Source organism: Malania oleifera, chromosome 13, assembly GCF_029873635.1.
Source record: "Malania oleifera isolate guangnan ecotype guangnan chromosome 13, ASM2987363v1, whole genome shotgun sequence".
NCBI classification, from domain to species: domain Eukaryota; kingdom Viridiplantae; phylum Streptophyta; class Magnoliopsida; order Santalales; family Ximeniaceae; genus Malania; species Malania oleifera.
The window spans coordinates 85,579,385-85,598,528 of record NC_080429.1 but is presented as its reverse complement, the minus strand read 5'-3'; the positions used below and the strand labels follow the sequence as shown (position 1 = coordinate 85,598,528).

Genomic DNA, 19,144 nt, shown 5'->3' with positions numbered 1-19,144 from the left:
TATATTAAGTTGAATTTTTTACCTTAGGGAATCGAGGTGCAAAAGCTCTTGATGTTTTTTGCCGTGATTTTGTCTTCTCCAATCTAATGTTTAGTGTAAGCAACTTCCCATCACTGCTGTCCTTTCTGTCCTTCCTTTGAAGCTTTAATCTCACTTGAACACGAGGAAAATGCTGTAAATCCTAAAAAAAAAAAATATTGGAATTGGGTAAAATCTTTTAAAAGGAGTAAAACATGCAAGACCCAGTTAAAACCAGTAATATTGCTCAATTATCACGCAGGAAGACAAGTGAGCACTTCCATATAATTGCTAAATCTGAGTGAAATCATGTACTTAGCATGTCTTTATGAAAAAAAATTTATATATCCACTCTCCACATTCACATCTAAAATTGGAAGGTATTTCAGCCAGGTTACACAGAAACAAACATTTCAGTGAACTAGGTAGAACCTATGTGGGCATTAATCTAAATTTGATAAAATCAACTCAGGAATTCCCTTGCCTAATACCCAGGAAAAATATCATTCAAACAAAAAAAGCAAATAAAGTCAGCAGGTCTATTGTACTTGAGAAGTTTCCACAGGAACACTTCAATGAACTCGAAACATGCTGAGCTAGGGGCATTAAGTTGGGGCTCATTCAGAAGGGTGGTCCAATTGAAGTCGACAAGGAGAAGGTTTTGGGTTGAGGAGAGGGGTCCTAATGGCCCTGATAATTAGAGTGGTTACATTTCAGAGAAGTTGGAGCATACATGTGTAGTTGGAAATTAGAGGAGAGAATTAATTGAAGGCCTAACAAAATTATTTGGCAAGAGTAGCTGTTTTAATATGGGATTATCTCAAATTTAACATAAGCCTCCTACCAATTGGTCTACCTTTAGAGAAAAATAAAGGTCAGAGCATGAGAAGGAAACAGTAAAACAAAGGATCCAACCCATACTCTTTTCCCTTTTATAATTAATTCTCTGTTAACTGTATATAAATAAGTGGGATATAGGGATTAATTCGACTGAATTTGTCAAGAGTCACGTGTGATTGAAATCAGAATAGGTTTTCTGTATTTCTTGAATTGAATAAAATGCACAAGCTGATACATTATAATTATAATACAATTGGGTATGCTAAAGATGGAAACAATCTCCTAAAATAATCTCTCTTAATAATAGACAATGCTCTACATAAATATCCCCTAAATCACTCCAAGACACTTGGGATTTCTACACTCCCCTTCAAGTTGGATCATAGATATTGATCATATCCACCTTGCAAATGAAATCATCAAAACTCTGTCGGGCTAACCCCTTGGTAAAGATGTCTACTGTTTGTTCCTTGGTAGGAACATAAGTCATACAAATGGTTCATTCTTCAACCTTTTCTTTGATAAAGTGTTGGTCCACTTCTACATGCTTAGTCCTATCATGTTGAACTAGATTGAAAGAGATACTAATGATTGCTTTGTTATCATAGTAGAGTTTGATGGGGAATTTCACCGTGATCTGTAGTTCTTCCAAAAGTTTCCATAACCACAATCCTTCACATATCCCTTGTGCAACTGTCCTGAACTCGGTTTCAGCACTACTTCGAGCCACTACATTCTATTTTTCACTCCTCCAAGTCACCAACCCCATACAAAGGTGCAATATCCAGTGTAGACCTTCTATCTTCTGTTGGTCCTGCCCAATCAGCATATGTGAAAACTTCTACTTCCTTGTTTTCACACTTCTTGAAGAAGAGTCCTTTGCCCGGAGAACTCTTGAGATACCTGAGAATCTTGTACACAACCTCTAGGTGAGTCTTCTTCGGTGAATGCATGTGTTGGTTTACCATACTTACTGCAAATGCGATGTGGGCTAGTATGTGATTGATAGATTAGTTTACCAAACAATCTCTAATACCTCTCCTTTTCAACCAATATTCCAGAGTCTTCAACTCTCTTTACTGCTTCAATGGGGGTTTCACTAGGTTTGCATCCAAACATGCCAATTTCGATTAGGAAATCACATATATACTTTTGCTGAGAGATATTGATACCCTTTTTTGATCTAGCAACTTCCATTCCCAAGAAGTACCGCATTTGTCCCAAGTTTTTAACTTCAAACTCAACAGCTAGGACTTTCTTCAATTTTTCCATCTCCACTGTATCATCTCCAGTTAGGATTATATTATCAACATACATTATTAGAATTTTTTTCTTCCCACTTTCAAACTGTTGGAAAAACATAGTGTGATTGAATTGCCTTTGTCGATATCCTTGGTTCTTTATCACCTTCGCAAATTTGTTGAACCATGCTTTAGGAGATTGCTTGAGTCCATACAGGGACTTCTTGAGTTTACATACTTTGTTTTTTTCACCTTTTTTTATTAAAACCTGGTGGTATCGTCATGTAGACTTATTCCTCTAACTCGCCATTTAGAAATGCATTCTTAATGTCAAGTTGGTGAAGTGACCAATCCAAGTTGGCTGACAAGGACAGGAGAACCTAAACCGTATTCAATTTTGCCATCATTGCAAATGTCTCTGTGTAATCAATGCCATAAGTCTGTGTAAACCCTTTTGCAACAAGATGGACTTTATACCGTTCAACTGTCCCATCAGCTCTATATTTCACCATGAAGACCCATTTGCAGCCTATGACTTCTTCCCTCTTGGTAAATTCATAACATCCCAAGTTCCATTCTTTTTCAGGGCCCGCATTTCCTCAATGACGGCTTCCCTTCATTTAGGAATCTCCAAGGCTTCCTGGATATTCTTTGGAAATTTTATCTTGTCAAGATTAGAGGTAAAAACACGATACCCTGTAGACAGAATTTTACAAGACATGTATTTTGACCAGGAATGGAGAGTACATGACCTAATTTGTTTTCTAAGAGCAATGGGTAAATTGATGTCATCATAAGTAGACTTGTCAGAAGGAAGTTCATGGCCATTTGGATTTATTACCTGATCGGGATTGGGCGTGGACTCATGGTTGCTCAAAGCTATCACCAGTTCTAACTCTCTTGGTGCCTCAGGTATGAGATTCTCCCTATTCTTTGATTTTGGCTTCCTTGAGTAAACAAGTATCTTTTTGTTATTTTGTTTTTCTACATCTCCCCCTGAGTTTAAGTGGTCTTTTGTACATGACCGATCAGGGAATGGTGTAATGGTGTTGACAGACTCAATGTATGGCACAAATTCATCAATAGAGAAATCAAAGAACCAATCTTCCCTCCAATTCTCCCCCTAAAGAGAGGGCTTTTGGAAGTAAGGAGTGATTTCAAAGAATGTGACATTAAGGCTAACAAACAATTTTTTTGGGATATGATCATAACATTTGTAGCCTTTCGGAGCAGGAGAGTAACACGAGGTTCCAATTTATCCCTATTGTGAACATGAATATGTACAAATGCAGTACATCCAAAAATTTTTAGGGAGAGATTGGAGTTGAGCCGAGAGTTGGGAAAACATTCTTGAAATTTTTGGAGAGGAGTGGCAAAAGAATGAACCCAACTATGCATTCTATTGATGAGATATGCAATTGTTAAAATGGCATCACCCCAAAAATATTTTTTCATATTTTTAGTGAACATCAATGCCCGAGCTGCTTCAAGAATATGCCTATTTTTGCGTTCGGAAACCCCATTTTGTTGAGGGGTATCCACACAGGAACTTTGATGGATGATTCCATTTTCTTGAAGATAATTTCTCAAGATATTATTGAAATATTCTGTACCATTATCAGTACGCAAGATTTGAATGTGAGTTTGGAATTGTGTTTGAATCATGGAGTAAAAATTGATAAAAATAGAACGGACTTCAGTTTTATCTTTCAATAGGTAAACCCAACAAATACGAGTGTGATCATCAATAAAAGTAACAAATCATTTCGTGTGAGTGCAATTAAGAGAGCGTGAGGGCCCCCATAAATCACTGTGAATCATAGTAAAAGGTTTGAATGGTTGGTATGTGGATTTTGGAAAGGAATTACGTTGGTGTTTTGCAAGTTCACAAATCTCACGTTGAAAATCAGAAAACGTTTTATTTTAACAAGTGGAAGGAAATAAACGTCTCAAGTATTGAAAATTTGGATGACCCATCCTAGAATGCCATAACAAAATTTCACTATCCTTAAAAACAGATGCAGAATCACAAATTGCAGTTTGACATTGTTCACTCATATTCGCTTCCTCAAAGTAGTAGAGCCCCTCACACTCCTTAGCACTGCCAATCGTCTTTCCTGATGATAGGTCCTAGAAAACACAGTGAGAGGAAAAGAATTTAGCGGAGCAATTGGAATATTTTGTCAACTAGCTAATGGATAACAAATTGCAAGACAGCCTAGGGACGTGTAGGACAGATTCTAGAGTTATAGTAAGAGATTCGAATACTCCTTTGCCTGCAACAGATGACAATGATCCATTTGCAATTTTAACTTTCAAATTTCCAACACAAGGTGAATACGACGATGAGAACAGAAGATAGGAATCGGTCATATGATCAGAGGCACCAGAATCAATTGTCCATGGTGATTTTTAATGAGACATGGTATTTAAGGCTATCAAAAAATTACCTTAGTGGGCTAAATAACTAGAAGGAATACGTGTAGAAGACTGACTCGATGCTTGAATGGTAGAGAACATTTTATAGAGTTGCTCCAACTGTTCTGGACTGAATGCTCCACTTGAAGTGGAATTGTTATTTTTCTTACCTTAGTGGTTTCTCGGCTGGGTTATCAATAGCAGCTTAGTAGCCACAATTTTTGGGATTCTGTCTCGGCTTCCAATTTGCGGGCTTCCCATGTATTTCCCAGCAATTATCTTTTGAGTGGCTTGGCTTGTGGTAGTGCTCACACCAAGGTCTTCCTTTTTGCGTTTTTTGGTTTATCCTAGTAGGAGTTCCTCTTGAAATGAGGGCAGACATTTCGAGCCCGTTGTTTCCGATCAGAATCGGCTCCTTCAACATCACTTTGCGATGGTTCTCCTCTAGCCTCATCTCCAAGAAAACTTCCTGAGTTGAAGGCAGAGAACGTCACGTCAACTGAGAATCCTCCCTTGCACCTCGTCCAAGTCTCGGTTGAGTCCGGCCAAAAATTCGAAGACTCATTCATTTTCGAGTCTTTTCTTGTATCGGGCACAATCTCTAAGGCATTCCCATTCTTCCTCAATGCTCAGGTCGAGTTCTTGCCAGAGATTCGTCATCTCAATATAGTAGTCCGTGACTTCTCTTTCTCCTTGTCGCATCTGCCATAGCCAAATTTTGATCTCAAAGATTTGAGAGTAGCTTTCAACGTCTGAGTATGTCTCTCGGACAGCATCCCAAACATCCTTCGCCGTCGGTAGGAACAGATAGGTCTTGCTAATTGAAGGTTTCATGGAGTTCTTGGACTTCCACTTCTGCAGAGCTGTTGCGGTTAAGGCGGGCTACTTCTTCTTGCCAATAAGGTAGCTTAACTTTCCTTTGCCATCAATCACGAGTTTGATTGACTGAGCCCATTCACGAAAATTCTTTCCGTTCAGTCTCTCCACCGAGAGTGGGAAGGACAAGCTATCTAGCCCATTTGAATTCAAGGTGGAGGTGGTTTCAGTCTCGCCGTCGAGAGCTTTAGAGGTGCTCGACCCTCTGCTGTTGACGGCTCCTTCTGCCATCGTTAACTAGGATTATAGAAACCCTAGCTCTGATTCCATGAAATCAGAATAGGTTTTCTGTATTTCTTGAATTGAATAAAATGTACAAGCCGATACATGATACTTATAATACAATCGGGTATGCTAAAGATGGAAACAATCTCCTAAAATAATCTCTCTTAATAATAGACAATTCTCTACATAAATATCCCCTAAATCACTCCAAGACACTTGGGATTTCTACAGTGATGTATGTTAGTAATCTTCAACATTCCATCAACTAATGGATATATTTTTTTAAATGATAGAAGCTCGATTGATAATATGGATCTAAGTCAATCAGAATAGTATATTAAAATAGTTGACTTACATTCCACAACCTACAAGATAGGAAATGATAGTATAGAGTAGAGGACATACCGAAATATATGAATTCTGTAATGTTCATAACAGTTTCTTCTAGAGGATGCAAAAAAAATAAACAGAATTAACAGCAGATAGCAGTTATACAAGCTGCTTACAAAATTAAGCAGTAGCTTTCAAATTTGTAAGCTACTATTTGACATTTATTTTTGAAGAGCCTATAAATTGGTCCTCGAATACCCAGCCACAAATAATTGCTGTAAAAATTCTTGCTTGAGCTGGACGATGAAAATTTATCATGTTTGGCTAGCTCAGGCAATGGATCTGCAACAATTCACTACCACATAATAAAAACCTGACTTGACTAATCCTGTATTAATAGCTAATTGGCTGATAGTAGAAGAGTTTGCTTCAAACTCTGGCTACCACAATCACTGTAAATATGACTTCCTAACATGGTAGAAAGATGTTTTATTTTTTAATATTTTCTTTTTCTATAGACCCACAAATAACAGAAGAAGAGGCATCACCATTAGGACATGTAAATGCAGCAGCTGCTAAAGCCCCATACACAAATCTGTGCATGAAGCAAGTTACTATTTTGAAATTAGTAGGGGTATTGTTGTCATTGTTATGTACTTGATATGTATTATAAATACAGGGAGAGACCTATCATCATGATGGATGTTTCAATTTACCAATACTTCAACACAGTGTCAAAGCTATGTTTCACCTGCGGCGATTAAAAATTATTGTCTCTCTATGCACAGTAAGGCTACATGTGCAGGCAAGTGTTAAAGCTTGATAGACATTGTTGGCCCATAACCTATTAGCTTAAGCTTTCAAGTAAAGTGGTTGATTAACATGGTATCAAAACAAGATCCAGCTTAACCCTAAGTGCATATTCGCTGCCAAACCAAACCCTAAACACCACAAACCTATGCAGACCTGCCACTGTAGGAGGATGATCCACACCACCAGATACCAGAAGCAAGTCTGCAAGTCACTGGAAAACATTGCAGTTTCCAGAAAATTCCTGGATGCTCCTGCTTTTTCAGAATCTCAAGAAAACCATATTTTGCAAAACCAATACCATAAATAGCCACAGAACATGTAAATCTATAAGCCTGCAAAATATCATATCCAGTGCGCTGCCATGCACCATCAGCTCCAATTCCATGCACCGGTGCGGGAGAGTTTTTTGGGCAGTCTTTTTGCTTCGACTTTTTCCAAAATGTCTTAAATACTTCCATACATTATAATGTCAAGTTGTTGGCCATGTTTCTACACAAAGATCTAACCTTTTTCGGTTGTTAACTCGTCGAACTTTAAGTTGGTTTATTTGTGACTTTTTCATGGTGTTTACCTTGTTCGTGGTTGTTCTGGCTGTTAACCTTGTTTATTGTCAGTCTAGTTTGTGAGTGTTGGAATGGAGTCCATGAATCCCAACAGTATGTTTCCTTAATTTGTCGCAAATAACAACCGAGAAGGATGGATAGAAAGAATTATATGCAATGGCCTAAGGCTGACAATATTTATTTGATAGCTTTGGTAAATCTGAGAATCTGTTTCAATCCCGGCCTAGCAACAAAGGGAAAGAAATGTGGATTTAGGAAGATGCATCGACAGTCTCCCCATTGTGGAACTCAACGGAACCCAAGATTACATAGATGTCCATGCATCTTGATGGATGCAAGGAGATCTATCCTTGGAGTATTTTCAGTTACAATAGGGAAACATGAGGGTTCAAAGTACTCCATGATAAAGTGCATCCATGAAGAACTTAACATCGTGCAACCCATAACCTCCATGAGATGCAAAGCAGAGGGCGCAGACGAGTGTTATTTGGGTGCTAGTGGGTTTGAAAGTTGAGTCTGAGGCAGTCTGGTCCTGAGAGTACAGAGTTTCCCTCCTTGGCTAATGTCATTCTCCCGTCCCTTGTGATTCCTCTAGTACACATTCGTCAATTCCTTCTTGTGGCATTTCAACTTCTAGCTTGAGAAGACTGCTTTCATTAGACAAGATGATTTTGGTTTTCACCAAGCAATTATAGAATTTCACAGGGCGGTTTGAATGGTTGTGGTGGAAGGGATGGACATCGTACAGGTTCCCCCTTCAAGTGCATTATTTTGGATAAGGACATCACACAATAGAAATTTGAGTGGGGTATTGGGATCTTCATTGTAAACCACCACGCATAGCCAATGCAGCAACCACAAATTCCACACTTTCAGGCTCGAGTGGGGAGCAACGCAGTGTATCTATCTCAAAGGAGGAGTATTCCAAGTTCTAGCAGTATCAAGCATTCCAGCAAGCTTCTCATCCCATTGCAAATTTGGCTCAAATAGGTGAGACCTACAACTTGCCTTTCGTCCAGTATTTCTTGCATTAGTCCTTGGATTATTGATTCAGCTGCTAATGATCATATGATATGTATAACTAATTTCTTTTCCATCATTCCTATTATGAAAGCCTACCTCGTGTTACCCTCGCCGATGCATTTATCTTTCCAAATTTTCTGCTTTTGGCTCGTTATCTCTTCCTAGTCATCCACTGCATCTTCATCTAATATGAAACCTTGTAGCCCCAATCACCCTAATTTGCAGTTGTATACATGACAGCGGTTCAAGGGAGGAGAGTTACCTCCACCTTGTACCGCAACACCTTGAGTTTCCTCATTTGATGATCCCATTCCCATGAATATTGATCTTCCCATTGCTGTCCAGAAAGGTAAATGCACTGGTACACAACATCCATCTCCAATTTCATTCACTACGATTTCCTAGCACTCTCATATTATTCTTGTGTTAATACTTTTAACTTTTGTTGCTCTTCCTAAATCTATTTCTGAAGCCTTAGTCCATTCTAGATGGAGGATTCCAATGGTTAAAAATGTGTGCATTATAGGATAATGATACTTGAGAATTAGTGCAATAACTATACCCTTTAGACCATGGTAAATTTAAATTACTTCGATAAATTTGCATGATTTTGGCTTGGTTTTGTATTGAACAAGTTCATACTAACCACGCTGTTCATTAATTAAGTTATGTTAACTGATATTAGAAATTTCATTCAAACTATAATGGTAGGAGGGGCTTAGATGACAGGAAATTATAAGGGCCATTCTAAAACGTAAATAACAGAAGAGAGGGGCAAAGAGAGGAAAAAAGAACACAAAGCAAGGGCATACTGAAACCAGGTGTGACACCTGGCAGCACAGCAAACTAGCAACAGCCCACCTGGCAGCATTGCAATCTAGTAGTAGACACCTAGCATACAGGCGCCAGTATTGCACACAGCTTCTGCTGTCTTGCCATTTGTCCAGCCTAGAAGGGGGCACTTGGCAGGGTGTTGGTAACAAGTAGCCGCTGTATTGACCCATTCCAGTCATGTAGAGTAGCAACAACTCAAAAATTAAAAAATACCATAAGCCCCTTCTGTAAACCCTAGTGTGTGTGTGTGTGTGTGAGAGAGAGAGAGAGAGAGAGAGAGAGAGAGAGAGAGAAACTCTAAGCAGAAAATTGGAAAAGTTGCAAATCAAGGTAGGTGTTCTTAGATTTTATTTTATTCATCTAGGGATTTTGGGTATTCAAAGGAAATAGGGGTAGAAATTTGCATGGAATTGAATTTGAATAAGGGAGATTTAAGCTTTTTATTTCTAATTGGCTTGATACGGCTGCTTTAGTTATTATAGCTGCACATTTTGTTTAGTTGGGAAATTTTCATGTGATGAATATTCATTTCGTAAGGATGGTGGTTTAATTGCTATGTGTAGCTTGTATATGCATATATTGAATTGCTATATGTAAAATAGCTGGGACCATGTGTTGTTTGTGGCTGTGATATTGTGAAATTTGAGCAAGCAGGATTGTGTCTCCTTTGGGAGGAAGGCACTAAACCTCCGAAGAGTATTTCTTCGTTAAGTGGTGGTTGGCCAAGCTAGAAACTGTTGCTTGTTTGAGATTACAATGCACTTGGTTGGGAGAGTATTGCTATTTTGAAAAAATGATGAAATACATGCTATTTGAATGTTTTGTGATGGTAACTTTAGACAAAGAGATATTGCTTAGAATAGTATGCTCATGCACCACATGATTATGTAAGAAAATATGAAATCATATCTAAAAGTATTGAAATCCTTATTTAAATAAGGGTGAATTAAGATTTTCTACTGAGCTCGTGGTTGCTAACCCTACTCTTTAACAATTTCAGGTTTGCACGGAAGAAGAGCCCCACTTATTAAGTTTTCCAAGAGACTGCCATTTTAAAATGTACTGCAGGTTAGCAAGAAGATACTAGAGATGCTAAGAATGTATTTTGTTAGTGGACCCGTATTTAGTCTAGGAAGTGAAAAAAAATGTTGTATGTAAAGTACAACCCAATGTAAAGAGCTTTTCAACCTTAGTATCGTACATGAGATTTTCACCTCATACGCCTTATCTGTCAATTCTTTTGTTGTCCCGTTTGAATATACCATATCTAACTAATTAATATACCATATCTAACTAAATGAAATTTCACATAGATCTATCCCATTTTTTTTCCTTGGGTTAATCAAAAGAGATTAATTACCTGAGTTTCAAATGTGACCTAACATTTTTTTTTTTTTTTCCGGTTGCTTTATGAAATATATGTATGCATCTTGTGTTTCAACAAATATTCACTCTTAATTGGCTTCTAACGTGCTTTCAAATGATGGTTTTGCAAAACAATTTCATGCCTAGGTGTCTCCACATCAGACTTATATTAGAGAAATCTTGGGCTTACAAGGATGGTTTGAGTTCCAACTATGTGAGGTGCCTTTTATAGGTCAAAATCGTAAGGCTAGTGGGCCAAGAAAGACAATATTTCACCGAAATCACCCAAGACCATGACATTTGGTTTTAGAGCCACCTTGGAGGAATTGTCATGCGGGACCTTGCACAGAGGCACTTTGATGAGGGTGTTAGAGATTTAAAAGGAGAGAAAGTCACAATCCCATATTGGATGTGTATTAGGGAAACTTGGTCTTACAAGGATTATTTGGGCTCCACTTATGTGAGGGCCTTTTATAGGTCAAAACTAGTAATCCAATGCAGACAATACCTCACGAGAGTTGGGCCCAAGACCATGACACTAGGCCTGGTGCCTCCATCGGATGATAGATGGAGTCATGGCCAGTCATGTGCGAAAAAAATAAGGGCATGACTATTAGTACCTCTTCCTCTTGATAAATCTTTGGTTGGTTGTTAGTAGGTGTATACCATGAAAGTCAATCTTGATGGTTTTGTGGCTCGTTTGAAGGCCTGCCTTATTGCAAAGGGATATACTATGGTTTGGATTACTCACATTCTCCCTTGTAACCAAACTTGGCTTACATCATTTGCTCATGTCTTTGGCCACCACCTATCTCTGGCCCATGCATCAATTAGATATGAAGAATGCCTCCATAGAATGGGCCAAATCAGTCTCCCAGAGTGTGGTTTGGATGACATAGTGTAGTAGTACTTGAGTATGGCCTTCAAGATGCGAGTAGATCAATTCATATTTTATTGTTATATATATGGTAGGATTCTGCTTGCTGTGTATGTGGATGATATTATGATTATCGGTAATGATGATCAAGGTCCCTAACACCTTAGAATTCTTGACAACTGGACTACTTGGATCCAGATGATACACTCATGAATCTAAGGCAACTTAGTACCAGATATGGGTGATTCACCAGCCAACTTTGGATGGTAATGGGACTTGGAAAGTTGAACTATCTCATATTTACTTAATCTATATCTTTCACAACAAGCATTGCGAGTCAGTTACTTGATTCTTCGTGAACAAGTCACCAAAATGCTGTAATTCGCATCTTGAGATACTTCTACTTATATCAGGAGAGGGGATACACTTATATTCGGAGATATACATATGCATGTTGGGTTGGGTCACCTTACGTTCCACAATTAGGTATTGTATTTTTTTGGGTGGTAACTTGGTATCTTGAAAGAGTAAGAAATGAACTTTGGTGGCCAGGTCAAGTGCTTATTTAGAGTATCATGTTATGACTCAAACTTACACGTCGATTTGTTTAGCTAAAGAACATGTTAAAAGAACTTGGTTTGCTATATTCTCGGTCTATGGAGTTGATGTATGATAATCAAGTTGCTACTCATATTACCTCCAACCTAGTTTTCCATGAGTGCATAAAACACATTGAAGTTGATTGCCACTTTGGTAGAAACTTGCGTTGAAGCTTATTACAATTACCCAAGTTTGAAATCTAGCTTGCGGATTTATTCATGAAAGGCTAAGGGGATGCTCACGATAAATTCATTGTAACAAGTTAGGAGCATATGATATCTATGATCTAGCTTGAGAGGGAGTGTTCATTTTGATCATTTACCATGTTTTTAATTGCAATGTTTGTAGGCGAGAGTAAGGGTATTATGGTCATTGTCATGTACTTGATATATATTATAAATAGATGATGAGACTATCATTGTGATAAAGTCTCCCAATTTACCAAATATTGTAACAAATTCAATTCTTGGTCAAAAAATCATTTATTGCCATCTCATCCAAGCAAAACCAAGTTGCACTCCAACGTTTTATAGTAATGGACAGAAAACAAAACCCAACGGCTCCAACCTCATATCCTCTTACTTCGGTAAAATAAATATTCAATAGAGACTGTTGGTCTGAGTTCAACCAAGCTGAAAACTAGTAAATGCAGAATCCATGAGCTGTTAGGAATATGATTGATGACCTATGAAAACATGCCCAGAGGGTCATGAATAATTGGGCTACCAAGTCATTAGTAGAATTTTAACTCCTATAATAACAAGCTTATATTTGGATGAAATATCACACACCTATACAATGGGGAAGAAAATATTTAAATATGAGCCAATTTATCCCTATGTAAAGAGGCATACCATTGAAAATTCACTGCATGCAAAAGAAAATATCTTGTGTAACAGTCCATACCTGATATAATCTTGAAGCAGGGAAATTTTCAATTATGGACAGCAAAGTTGCCTTGGGAATATCCAATAGTTGTTGCACGTTTCGGATTCCTCTTTTGCTTAATGAATTGACAAGATCAACAGTCATGCAAGGCAACATCCATAGAGCAGAATCCTTATTAAACCACAAACCCTAGAAATCAAATGGAAAAAAAGTTAGATATCAGGCATAATGAGAGAAGCAATTCCTGTTGAACAAATCAAATCAATTCAGGGATCAGGAGCATTTTAGAAATACTGGAGTTCAAGATTTCCAGCAGCATAAGCATATGCAATATTCAATGAACTTTGGAAAATGGAGGTTTGGATAAATTTATTTATTTTGTTAAAAAAATCTCAATGCTAATTGGAACGTATGTTATACTGCTCAGTTTAATAAAATGTCTTAACTGTTGTCATCAACAGATCTCCAGAAAATATGTTGGAATTCTTCAACTACGGTGTCCTTAATAGTATTAGAGCCACATGGATGCAATGCCGACCAAAACAAAAGAATATCATCCAATAATTGCCCACCAATTTTGCAATCAAGGAACTAAAAAAATTGATGACCAAGCAAAGAGAAGTTGAAAAAAACGACAACGTGATTATGTTTCAAGATTCTTAAATATAAGACAGATAATTGGTGTATCGGGCAAGCTTTTCATTCTTCAAGGTAATATAATATTAGTGCATATTTTTCATTTAGTGACAGCAACTATGACACTGGCACATTGCTTACCATTTACGAACAATCTTTACATGGGATGGCAAATGGGATTGGAGATGTTGAAACTGAAGGGAGGTCAATTTATAATTGTAAATTAAAGTTGACTGGTCTTGGAAGAATTTCTACCTTGGTTCAAGATATAAGGTATTTAAAAAGGAGAAGGCTAACTTACCATTAAGTGGCTGGTTCTATTTCAAGCAGTGATTATAAGAGGCTCTAACAACATATGCAGCATGACTAACAATATTGACTCAATCATCAAAAGATCTATAAGAAAATGGTTGATGATTCATTGACTCATTTTAAATCTCTTATTCTTTCACATTTTCTAAGAGGATAAAAGTACAAGTCTTATTGCAAGAAATGGTGAGGGTTTTGAATTTGACTAGAGCACCCTGGGGAGTTTCCTTTCAAATCAACACTTGAAATTAGCCAAACCCCAAGTTGAGATTGTGCAAGCTCTAATACAAAAGTATCAACTTCAACTTGGATAAAATTGTGGTCCCTACTAGATGAGAGCAACATCTAGCTTTCTTTTCGGTTATTAAGTTCCTCATTGTAGATTTTTTTTTTCAATAGAAAGAGCATTAAATTGAGTTCTACCTGCATGACCATTTGAAGAAGATGCATACAAGTAATTGCACTCAAAAGCCATCCACTGTTAGCACATATATCTATCATGGCCTGGATGATACGAATACTCTGATCCAACACGGACTTTAAGTCAGTCACATAGTCACTGATCGGTAATTCTAACTGGGAAAAGTGTGCCTGAATCACAAAAAAGCATTATAAGAGACCATAAAATATAAACCTTAAATAATACAACCCCTTTCCACTGTATCTCTATCCCCAAGGAAAGGAAAACCACATGTGAATTTATATCTATCAAGCTTAAGATAGCACAATAAGATTATAACCTGAAAAAGCAAATTTGCTTTCACGTGTGGATCATCAAGCCGGTTTTTGTCCACCATATATGGAACTTTTTCAGACAATGCAGCATTGTAATTTTCCTGTTAAATTCATGAAAATGTGTATGCTAATTTAGCTTATAATGAAAGAACAAATTTGATACAATAATAAGCAATCATTATTTTCATATAAAAAACTTCTACTAGGAAACTTAATCATACATTCTTTGGTAGGTAATGATGGTTGTTGGTTCCTGAAACAATAATCTTGTTTTCCTTTTGTTCACTTTATTCATTTCTTTTTTCCCCCGTGCTATGTTAATTGTGAAATGGAGCAAATACTTACCAGTTAGAATTTCTACAAATAAACAATAGTTTATGCCAGGACAATATGTTGACCAATCCTCATTATTTCATGCAAATACAGTAGAAACTCCCAGCTCTCTAATTTTATTCGAAACACAGGAACACACATTCCTCATATTTTCTCAGTGCTTCTTCCATAAACTTGATAACTGTATTGGAAGACCGAATAGAGAGATATTCCCGCCCTCTACATAACTATCTTCCTAGAGTACTTGGAGAAAGGATCAGAAAAGTATAATTATGCTTGGTATAATCTGTTTATTTCATTACAAACTTGATACTTGGCCTCTCACAGTCATGTTAATGTTGCTAAGGCACTCATTTAGCTATATCCAAAATTTCCATGAAATCAACTCCTTGAAGCTGTCTCAGAGAATCCGGAACCAATCAAGAGATGGCAGCAAATATATTTGTAATATAGAACTAAAATTGCAAAGCCTCAGAAGTTACCTCACCTGATGCCACCCCTTCCAAATGACTTGACATTTTACCTGGACAGCCAAGATTGTGCTATAACCCTAATTTACTCCACAGCGAAGATTAAGCATCCAGAAAGAGCCTACCTAATTGTAAAAATATGTTGAGCCCTAACATTTTCATTATTCCATACAATTCCATTTATTTCTAGAATTATATTCAAACATACACCCCACAACTGAACTTTCTCAGCAAAAACTTTTCAATTTGACCATCCTACACTAATCCCGATGAAAGTACATACAGTGATGCAAAGAGAGAGAGAGAGAGAGAGAGAGGTTACTAGCATTGTATGCATAGCAATATTTAAATTAGGGATTCCTGTGCCTTAACAGTTACTTTTTTTAAGTGCAGTTACTTTTTTTAAGTGGTTATCCACAAAGGCACAAGGGTGATTGATTCCCTAACCAGTGACACCTCAAAAACAATTCCATCATCAAATGATAAAATAACTGCATTGCACACACACTGTCATTGTTAACAAATGAAAACTGAAACCACAAACGCAACTCACACAGAGAAGGCGAGATGCAGCAACATAATTGTTAAGTTTAGTAGACCTAAAAATGCTTAGGCTATTAAGTTGTCTGCCAACAATCTATCATGGTTGTCATCTGCACGTGCAGTTCCCACTAGTGATGGATGAACTTACTATCAGTATCCAAAATGAGGTTACATGACGTATGTTGTTTGCAGATGATATTGGCTTGATTGATGAAACTAGGAGTGGAATAGAATCTAAGTTAGAATTATGGAGATAAGTGTTAGAATCTAGAGGTTTTAGGGTAAGTAGAAATATGATAGAATATATGAAATGTAATGTTAGTCATGGTAGGAAGATATTGGAGAAAATATTCAATATCTTGGATCCATTATGCAAAATGAAAGAAATCGAGAAAATGTAATTTATAGGGTTGAAGCGGGCTGGGTAAAATGGAGAAGTGCTTCGGGGGTGTTGTGTGATCATAGAATACCCTTAAATTATAAGGAGACTTTTACATGATGGCTATAAGACTTGCTATGCTATATGAATCAGAATGTTGGGCAACTAAGAAACAACACATCCAACTAAACAACACATCCAACTAAGTAAAAGTTGTTGAAATGAGAATGTCAAGGTTGATGAATGGTATAGAATTAAAAGTTAGATTAAAGAACGAATATAGAAGATAAGATAAGGGAGTAGGGGCATTTGCAATGGAGGCCAAATAGTGCACCAATGATGAGTGTCCTAGTTACTTTTAGTGGTAGTAGAAGAGATAAGGGTAGACCTAAGATAACTTGGAATGAGTCCGTGATTAAGGATGTAATGGCCCCTAATTGGTTGGAGGAAATTGGCAACAATTTTGTAAATTGGCGGGAAAGGATTCATGTAGCCGACCCCTCTTAGTGTGACTTGAAGCTTAGTTTGTTGTTGTTGTTTATGTGTAGTTTGACCATACATGGTAGTACACAAACAACAAATAACACTCATTATGGGAATAACATCTGAAGTAGTTTAATAAATGGAAAATAAATGCCAAAGTGTGTTACAATCAAGCCCCACAAGTTTAGGCAGTTAGGAAGGAACCAACAATGCACATCATGCCTCAACCATATCAGTCAGTTAAGCAAGTACTTAAGCAACATCCAAAAAAACAGCCTTGGTGTTTTTTTTTTTTTGGTTTCAGCAAAAAACTCTGTGAGATTTCTTTGAATAATGATAAAATATATATAGAACACCCCACCAAGAGGGGAAAAAAATAGAGGCCTCGTGCCGCCCCCGGGGGGGGGGGGGGGGGGTGAGCACTTAAAAAGAGATAGGAGAGTATATTAATCAAAACTTTGGGGAGTTAGTGGGTGAGCACCAGCTTCAGTGTTAAGGATGTGTCACGAATGCATAAAACAGAAACCCAAGGAAGGGGAAGCTATTGTGAAAATCAAAATTAGGGAAGCCAATTTCACACGTACAAAACAGGTTCTAGCCCAGCCCACGCCACACTCAATTAGGTAGGGTTTTTACCAAAATAATTCGGGTGTACTGGTTGCAGGTATGGATGGCTACATCCAATTTGAGCATGTGTTATGTGGGGGCTTATATTGCCTAGCCCTGCTCCCAGCCCACCCAAGTGCACTTCTTTTAATAATTCTAATTATGAATATTTTTATGCCTTAATATCTAGAGCGATGTACTTCTAAAGGACGAAAGAATGATCATAAGGTAGGCAAGAAAAGATTAGGGAATCATAGGTAAGTTGGTTTGGCAACTTGCAATGTAGGCCAAATAATGATCCAGTGAGAAATTATGCTTCAGTTGACATTGTAAGTGTAAGTCAGGGAAGACTACACCTAGAATAACTTGGACAATGGCACTGAAGATTTGACAACATCCCATTTTTTTTTTGAGGATATTGTCCTTATATCATGCAGAACAACAGCCCCACCCCACCACCATAAGTATTATTTAGGTTTTTGAAAATTTGTCATCTACCATTACCATTGAGCAAAAGCTAGGTATTTGAAATTTTAGGAATTTATTTATTTTTTAAAAAAGAAATCCAATTTCTTTAGGTAGTATTGGATGGGCGCACAATAGGTATGAGTACTATCATTGCCCACATGGCAGAGATGGATGGAGAAAGTTTCAACTGACACGGGAATACCGTACCAGCCTCATTGACATCCCCGATCAAAACCAGAAAAAATTTAACAGTTCAGATCTGAACTAAAAGGTCATCATTTTGCCATCGTTACATCCATGAATATATTCCCAATTTCCCATACGACATATATGCTTTCATTTATTTTAATCCATACCACATAAATACATGATAAATGTACAATATACTATTGTTAAATTAGTCATGCTCATAATTTTATGTTCATCAAGTAATAAAGCAATACTATTAGTAGCTCACAATCAGCATTACCTTTTGATATAATATTATCAGTGTAATTAAATTGGTCATGCTCATAGCTTTATGTTAATCAAGTAATAAAATAAGACTATTAGTAGCTATCATAATCAGCATTACCTCATTATGCCTAACTGGAAGCTCATTATATTCTGAAGCACTGGACAGGATAAGGAGGAAAACCTAAGATACAGAATATTTCGCATGAAAAAAAATTAAAACAGCACTACAAAGAATTAAAAAAAAACAAAAAAACAACCCTGCAATGTAGTAATTACTTCAAGTGATGTATCAGGGCCTATGTTTGAACCAAACATTGATACAGTCATGTAGCTAAGGTAATACTGAGATGATATTGAACCCAACACTGTAGGCTCCACATCATCCTCATTCATCTTGATGCATCCACTGTCTTCCAGATCCTCAAATGTGTTCTGCACTAATCTGCCAATGGAACAAGTAAAGTTAATATACCATCATCTAGTGGAAGCAGCACAACTTGGGAGACACAGTTTTATGACATCATGTAGTCATAATATCACCTTGACACATAAGAACTTAGAACTTCAGGTTCTGTATTCTCTAAGCTGTAGTAAGCTGGATTGACCATCTGCCAAATTGATCTGTTAGTTTATGCAAGATATGATATAGGAAATAATATTTTCCTACATCAAGGAGATTTTCATTTTGGAAGTTAAAAAGGAAATGTCGGGGGTGGGAGGGGGGGGGGTGGGAAATTCACTATCTAATGAGGAATAGCATGTCCTAAAATTCTACCACTAATATCAAAATGGAAATATGCTTTATTTATGCATTT

The 19,144-nt window shown here is 37.2% G+C and overlaps 1 protein-coding gene across 1 annotated transcript in view; it reads right to left on the bottom strand.

Annotated features, from left to right (window-relative positions):
- Nucleotides 1–19,144, bottom strand: part of LOC131145529 (DExH-box ATP-dependent RNA helicase DExH14) — a 143,214-nt gene that overhangs the window by 1,088 nt on the left and 122,982 nt on the right. Inside the window, exons 41-47 of the mRNA XM_058094669.1 lie at nucleotides 18,870–18,937; nucleotides 18,606–18,771; nucleotides 18,448–18,510; nucleotides 14,597–14,692; nucleotides 14,280–14,447; nucleotides 12,930–13,100; nucleotides 23–181 (exon numbers count right to left, since the gene is read on the bottom strand). Coding sequence (XP_057950652.1) covers nucleotides 23–181; nucleotides 12,930–13,100; nucleotides 14,280–14,447; nucleotides 14,597–14,692; nucleotides 18,448–18,510; nucleotides 18,606–18,771; nucleotides 18,870–18,937 — 891 coding nt within the window. The remainder of the gene's footprint in view (nucleotides 1–22; nucleotides 182–12,929; nucleotides 13,101–14,279; nucleotides 14,448–14,596; nucleotides 14,693–18,447; nucleotides 18,511–18,605; nucleotides 18,772–18,869; nucleotides 18,938–19,144) is intronic.